Here is a 7508-nt window from a genome sequence, read left to right as displayed (position 1 = left end):
TTAATTTGTTACTTTGCAAGTTGTCAAAACAAATTCAAAGCTTTGTGTCATTCATGCAAAGCTTTCTATCACCGTAGCTACCGAAATTGTTGCTTCTAGTGCATCGTTAAGGGGCTGAAGCTAGCTGTCATTATATTGGACCCTTTACCCTAGTAGCAAAATCTCCTAAAAATTTAGGATTTATTTTTTTCTAATTTTTGCAAATACGTTTGGCACGAACTCTTAACTTTTTACGTATTTCTGCAATGCAAATATAAATTGGTCGGACTGAGAAATCATGAGCTGAGAGGTGAGGTTTTAAGGTTTTAGGGTTCTAGCCTCTTTCCTTTTGATCATTATTATCAACAGCACAGACAGGGCGCTAAGGGCCTTGGAGGTCGTCCGACAATGGGTAATCCCCTCTCTCTCTCTGTCTTACACACACTGTGTGTGTGGGTGTTACGGTGTTCCCTAGATTGCTCTCTGTGTTCTTTACTTTTGTCTGTCACAAGCGTCGGTGGTAGCGGCCCTGCATTATATGCATGACCGGGCCCTTCACATATGTCACGTGGTGCATCGGTGGAGCGTATCTGATGTCAGATCCAGAGCTTTGTGAGCTGAAGCATGGCTTAAATCATTCTTGGCGCTTGCAGGTATTTCTCGAGACTCGACGCACAAGAGGCGTGCAACAGGAGGCAAAAAGAAGTCCTGGCGCAAGAAGAGAAAGTAAGAGATCACTTGGCCATGGCTTTGCTGGGACATTGTATCTGTTAATTGTTGTATGCTGTTCTGTTTGTACTGCTCGTGACAGTAATGCAGATTTTGTCTATGTGCTGTCGTTGTATTTCTTGAATCATTCAGTATTGCTGCACTTAATTTATTTCAGGTATGAGCTGGGCAGACAACCAGCCATGACAAAGCTGTCTAGTAACAAGACAGTGCGGAAAATCCGTGTTCGAGGAGGTAATTATAAGTTCAGGGCTCTTCGACTTGACACTGGCAACTATTCATGGGGCTCAGAGGCTGTAACTAGGAAGACCCGAATCTTGGATGTCGTCTACAATGCATCAAATAATGAGCTTGTTCGCACCCAGACTCTTGTAAAGTCTGCAATTGTACAGGTCGATGCTGCTCCTTTCCGCCAGTGGTATAATCAGCATTATGGCGTGGATATTGGCAGGAAGAAGAAGTCTTCTGGTGTCAAGAAGGAGGGAGAGGTATCTTTGGACTCATTCTTTGTCAACACACGTGCCTATCTAATGTTAATGCCTTTTTTGATGCATAGGCTGAATTAATGGCAGATGGTGATCAATGTTGGTTGAAGGGTGTAGTATATGCTAATCACATTATCCTTCCCTTGGAAATAAAAATTTCATGATTAGTTTGTTGGGATTAGAATGGTTGTCTTTGGGTGTGTTCACTTAAGTAGCATTTGCTTTTCTCCCAATGCACCTTTGCTTGCCTTGTGTCATGGTTAATGAGAAGGCAATTGCCGTTCCCACTGTCTCCCTTCTCCTCATCTTTGTTAGACGTTGGGCTGTTGATCTATATTGCTCTATTGCAGGATGCTGAGGCAGGAACAACAGAGGAAGATAAGAAGAAAAGTAACCATGTCCAGAGGAAAATTGCAGAGCGCCAAAAGGATCACAAGCTGGATCCCCATCTTGAAGATCAGTTTGCTAGTGGTCGCTTGCTGGCTGCGATATCATCTCGTCCTGGGCAGTGTGGGCGAGCTGATGGGTATGCATATGTAGATGTTCTGGCTGACTACACTCGTATCCATTTGTGCTGTCCTTAAGTGTTATTTGCTTAACTTGCAGCTACATCCTGGAGGGGAAGGAACTGGAGTTTTATCAGAAGAAGATTCAGAGAAAGAAAGGGAAAGGTGCTGGTGCGGCTGCATAATGTTGAGGGAGCATGTCTGAAAAGCTTTGATGCAAAGGTTAGCCATCAAGCGTGGCCTGTGTGGGCTTGAGAATCAAATGTAGTCAAGCAAGCTTGAGTAGTTTTGATAGAACACATTGTATTGCTGCTGCCTCTGCTTTTAGTTTCAACATGAGGCCACAAATGACAATTGTTTAGGCGGATGGATTACACATCATTATTGCTGTTACATCTGCCAGGCTTTTTTTGGTTGTGGTGGAATGATTCTTGACTAACAATTAGTGCCTGCTCCATTGGGAATGTTTAAGCTGGGATTCATGAGTTCTTGGATGATGGGTGCTTTGTCGATTATAGTATTAAATCTTGTAACCAAAGGTGTCTTAAGTGTTCCATTTTTTGACTCTTTACCTGTGACAACATTGATAGATGACCTGACTAATTTCTGAGGAGTCTTTTAAAAAGGGCAAATCTGTGGTAGGTTTAAAAGGTTTAGTTGTCCTTTCTCTCCTAGCTTATGGTGCTAATGTAAGGGCCTTCACATGGTATATATTGCTTTATTTCAAGGAACTACAGGAAACTCATTTCTGATCCAACAGATTGAAGTGTTTACTGTCTGAACAGAAGAGATGGAAGTAGCAGTGTCCTGCAGCTAGGTTTATTTTTTGTACTGGTCCCCCAGAGACTCTCATTGCTGTGCACCATAGTTGAGTGAAACTTTGGAATGGAAACGAAAACGGGAACGGGGACAGGAATGGGAACATGAATTTTCAAAGGGACTGAAATGGGAATGGAAATGCGACATAATCAAGGGAAGATGAAGGTTACATGATATCCTAGTTAATAAGGTTTAAAGACTTTTACTTTGAAAACCTAAATTTATCAATTTGCAAAAACTTACTGTTATAAGTTAGAGGATGTTAATGAAGCTATAAGATGGAAGCAGTTCTTTGAGAGAGAGAGAGAGAGAGAGGGGGAGAGAGAGAGAGAGGGGTCTCTGTTGGCATAATTGGACCATTCGGAATGCTTTTCTTTTTGATTCCGCCTCTAATGTTCAGGGGCATATTGCTAGGCTTAAAGGTCTCTTGCATTGGCAGATAGAACTTATTTGGCACTTTGACTTGCTCCCTCGGGAGGACTTACTTCCTTGGCATATGGCAATTTCCTCTGCGTCTTTGCCATGACTTTTTGTAACTCTTTTGTTGTTTAGTTCTTTTAGAGAGAGAGAGAGAGTTTTTACACATGATGGCGTAGAGCCATCGTGTATCTTGTAATCATGTAAACTTGTACCTTTTTTCGTAATTAATACAATTACCTTTTACGAAAAAAAAGAAAAAAGAGAGAGGGGTCTCTGTTGTTCATAATTGATTGTCATAAGTGTTGGGTCTTGATTGATTGACTGTAGTTGGAACCAAATTGTAGCCATGATCCTTGTTTTAGTTGTTCACTTTTAATCTTCACATGTGGAAGAATCGCAATTTTGCTTTTATGTAAGGCCATGATTGAAAGGGTGGGTCCCTTTTTGCTTGTAAAGGTTGTGGTTGAAATGGTTGATCCGATTTCACTTGATCTACACTCAAGATGGCACATTTGTGGCCTAAAGTAAATTATGTTTTCTTAAACGGAAACATTTTGGGTTTGGCCTGAAAGACCTTGCGGTGCTGTTTCAGGATTATGAAACATTTCGGTCAGAAACGTGCTTCAAGAGATTTTGACCCCATATTGGTGTTTCGCCCTTTCCAAAGTGCTGTTTCGGGCCGTTTTGTGTAACTGTGCTGTGCACAGACTGAACTACTTGATAACCTTGAAAAGCCTGTAAGTCAGGGATTCTATTTATAGAGTGCTCACTGAAAAGGTTTCAGGAAAAATTTTGGCTACTAGTGAATTGCAGTTAGGTTTATCTTTAATTCTGGTTCCCTAGAGATTCCTATAGTTGTGCACAGATTGAACTACTTGATTAATTTGTATAGCCTGTAAGTCAGGTTTTCTTTTATTAGAGTGCTCATCAACCAGCTTTCAGCTGCTATTTGAACTGCGATTGTAAGAGATTTTGGTAATTTCCTTGCCTTCAAAGTTTTGTGAGCACTTTATTGAATTGTTTGAGGGCTTGGGATATTGCAGCTGCATTTAGATTCTTCTTATCTGAATTTTTAATAGGAGATTGGTTGTTTGAGTGTCTGAAGAGATCAATGTTTCATGATAGATATTGTGGGAGTGGGAACGCAGGGTGACAGCAAATCCTTATGTCCCGATATGCTGTTGAGGGAAATCTTTAATCCACGGAGAATTGCTGGTCAACTGGTACATCCCAGGGAATGGACTTGGAGTGGTTTCTGTAGATCTTGGAAACATTGTTTGGATAATTTCAAAATGGGATTGGTGCACTTTATCAAATTTCCAGGAGTGGGCACGTTTTGTGACATCACCAGGATTGCTTTTATTTTTTGGCAAGTTCAAGGATTTGAAATTTTTTTGTACATTTGCAATTAGGTTTGCAATAAGGAAAGCAGTCCCTTTTTTGGCATTGTTAGATTATTTATTTTTTGAGTTTATTCTGCTTCCTTTCATTTCTGCATTCACCATACTCAATTTCTCAAGTTTTTGAAAATCTATTATTGTGTTTTCAAGATACTTTATAGGTTGGTTGCAATTCGACCTCCACTTGGGGTTCATTCTCGAGGAGTCTGTAGATGTAGTTGTTGTGACACATGTTTCAAGTGAGCAATAACTTGCAATTAGCTTCCCTGGGACACGTGTCCATCTTGGGTGGGGAGAAGAGGCACTGGGAGGAAGATGGAGGTGCTTCGTGCAGTAAGTGACCCTAGGTGGATGGAAATGCTCACATGGATTATCTGCCAGCCACAAAACCAAGATATTGACATGTTGGAGGTTGAGAAGAATCTCAGACTCTTGTTTTGATGCAGGCAAAGTCATTGCTCTCTTTTTAAATAGAGGGGTGCTGATTTCCTCTTTGCTAGGCCTTTTCTTTACCTCATGGATTGTCTGTCCAGTGAGGATGTATCCAACTGTTGGTCCAGAGTTGCCTTCCAAGCCAAAGGAATACCCATCCAATATCAGTTCATATGTAAGGGCTTTTTCAGGGTTCTGATTGGGTCCACTGGGAGGAAGATGGAGGTGCTTCGTGCAGTAAGCGACCTTAGGTGGATGGAAATGCTCACATGAATTATCTGCAGGCCACTAAACCAAGATATTGACATGACGGAGGTTGAGAAGAACCTCAGACTCTTGTTTTGATGCAGGCAAAGTCATTGCTCTCTTTTTAAATAGAGGGGTGCTGATTTCCTCTTTGCTGGGCCTTTTCTTTACCTCATGGATTGTCTGTCCAGTGAGGACGTATCCAACCGTTGGTCCAGAGCGGCCTTCCAAGCCAAAGACATGCCCATCCAATATCAGTTCATATGTAAGGTCTTTTTCAGGGTTCTGGTTGGCTCCAGTGCTAAAAGAGATTGGAGCAATAACTTGCAATTAACTTTCCTGGGACAGGTGCCCATCTTGGGTGGGGGAAAGAGCCACTGGGAGGAAGATGGAGGTGCTTCATGCTGTAAGTGAACCTAGGTGGATGGAAATGCTCACATGGATTATCTGCAGGCCACTAAACCGAGATATTAACATGATGGAGGTTGAGAAGAACCTCAGACTCTTGTTTTGATGCAGGCAAAGTCATTGCTCTCTTTTTAAATAGAGGGGTACTGATTTCCTCTTTGCTGGGCCTTTTCTTTACCTCATGGATTGTCTGTCCAGTGAGGATGTGTCCAACTGTTGGTCCAGAGCTGCCTTCCAAGCCAAAGACATGCCCATCCAATATCAGTTCATATGTAAGGACTTTTTCAGGGTTCTGGTTGGGTCCAGTTCTAAAAGAGATTGGGTTTTGGGGTCAGCTGTTAGCTACAAATGTGATTTTGTTGATGCTCTACCTTTGTGGATCATCTTACCTGGCTTGATGAAGATTCAAGAAGTACAGAATTTGGCTGAAGCACTATGGGTGTTGCATATTTCCCTGGTGTAGATCCCCCCCTTCCTGGATTCATACTCTCTTTGTTGAGAAAGCGGCCACTTGTGAACATCTCCCAGAAAGTAGATGAGTTCAAGGAAATACTGCTGACTCAAAAGGATCTGAGGTGGGGTAGTCAGAAGGATTGCTTTAACAAGGGTAAATCTATAATCTATCCACCAACAAGACGGGGATGCTGCCTCTGATGGACAGGAACTTCCGTGCCTTCTTAGCCAGTGAGCAATCTTTTGAAGATGCAGATGCATTGTACTAGCCATTACAAGGTATCATCCAAGTTGATGCCCAGTGTATTAGCCATTACAAGGTATCATCCAAGTTGATGTCCCAATTCCCTGGTATGTACGGAGATTGGGCATTGAGAGGGGTAAGAAGTTAATTTGGTTGTGAGGATAGGTGAAGAGAGAGTTTGCAAACCTACCTTCAATGGGTTGCACCTTTAACCATGCGAGAAATGAAAGGGGGTACCTCTTGCTTCTGATCAAGCCCTTAAGCCCCAAGCTTGCATGGAAGCTGGGAGATGGTAGTTGTGGTGGCAGCAAGTGTGTGCAGTGGGATGGAGACCGTAGTGGTGTGGCCTTAGTGTAGCCGCCAACATCACTTTACTGTGAGCTGTGAGGGCAAAGTAATAGTTACAAAGTAAGGACAGAATGGGTCTGAAAATCACCCTTCCATTAGGACAGAATGGACCCAAAAATCACCCTTCTAGTAGGGGATTAGGATAGTTGCACAGTAAGGACAGAATGGGCCCAGAAATCATCTTTCTAGTAGGGGATTAGAATATGATTTGCAGGGCCTGATAGGTCACGTGGCAAAGGGTGCTTGTTGCTTGATGAGAGAGCCACATGGGATAATTTTGTTTGAGAGCATTTGCTACATGATCTGGTCTTAACCACAAATGATGGTTCAGATTGCTTTAACACAAGTCATAACAGATGGCTGGACTAGTTATATTATATGACAATCATAATACATGGAGGGTAGGGGGGGGCTGTAAGCTTAGGGCACTGCAGGAAGTGACTACGTCTGGACATCTCCCAGACTCTGCACCTTCAATATTATTGTCACTGGTAGCACCATGAATGCATTGTTGCCCTTCTGTTTGAACACTTGCTACTAATGATCCTGTTGCACCCAGACTCCAGAGGCAATGGGGCGCACCCAGACTCCAGAGGCAATGGGGCGAGTGGGATTTTTGGGCAAAAAGGTTTGATATAGTGGTTGCACCTACTGGCTTGAGAAGCAGAATTGGAAGGGCAGACAAAGCTGGTTGCATTTATTCTCATTTGAGATTCCTGACTAATTGGTGAACAAAACTTTACATGTTACCCACTGACCAATTGAAATTGTTAGTCCCACTAGTGCTGAGTTAGAACTGTGTTTTCTGCAAGTATTAGGGGGGGAGGGTTAAGAAAACTGGATTCCCCCTGTTCACCTGGGGGTGACCGTTTGATAGTAGGGGGGCATGTGGCTTATGCAAAGCCCCTCATGCAAGACCTTATGCGATTGTTATGTGGCAGCTGCTTGACATGCTCACTTGCAAACACGCCTGTGTGACTCGTCCACCTGCTAAATGTGCCTGCCTCCCCACCTTGCCAAACCCTGTGAACTGACCTCA

At 42.8% G+C, this 7508-nt stretch overlaps 1 protein-coding gene across 4 annotated transcripts; it reads left to right on the top strand.

Annotated features, from left to right (window-relative positions):
* Positions 1-241: 241 nt before the first annotated feature.
* On the top strand, positions 242-4384 carry LOC148023069 (small ribosomal subunit protein eS8-like). 4 transcript variants are annotated; one of them, XR_015693604.1, is made up of 7 exons: positions 242-391; positions 633-705; positions 866-1196; positions 1544-1719; positions 1800-1921; positions 3531-3913; positions 4064-4384. XR_015693604.1 is itself a non-coding variant. In XM_087696056.1 (6 exons), the coding sequence occupies exons 1-5, from the start codon at positions 388-390 to the stop codon at positions 1882-1884; spliced, it is 669 nt and encodes a 222-aa protein (XP_087552182.1). In that variant the 5' UTR covers positions 242-387; the 3' UTR covers positions 1885-1921; positions 4064-4384. The 4 variants fall into 4 exon arrangements, 3 of the variants coding, with proteins under 3 accessions (XP_087552182.1, XP_087552181.1, XP_087552180.1); XM_087696056.1 differs by lacking the exon at positions 3531-3913; XM_087696055.1 differs by lacking the exon at positions 4064-4384 and having other exon boundaries at positions 3531-4001.
* Positions 4385-7508: the final 3124 nt, after the last annotated feature.

The sequence above is a fragment of the Lygodium microphyllum genome, chromosome 16, assembly GCF_053477565.2.
Source record: "Lygodium microphyllum isolate KBCC chromosome 16, Lygodium_microphyllum_v1.1.10, whole genome shotgun sequence".
Lineage (NCBI taxonomy): Eukaryota > Viridiplantae > Streptophyta > Polypodiopsida > Schizaeales > Lygodiaceae > Lygodium > Lygodium microphyllum.
This window is presented reverse-complemented; position numbering and strand designations above follow the sequence as displayed.

Excerpts from the sequence above, each read along its gene's own strand:
- LOC148023069 (XM_087696056.1), top strand. Across the intron at positions 706-865 it reads TCCTGGCGCAAGAAGAGAAA|GTATGAGCTGGGCAGACAAC; the intron begins GTAAGAGATCAC and ends AATTTATTTCAG. Across the intron at positions 1,720-1,799 it reads CAGTGTGGGCGAGCTGATGG|CTACATCCTGGAGGGGAAGG; the intron begins GTATGCATATGT and ends CTTAACTTGCAG.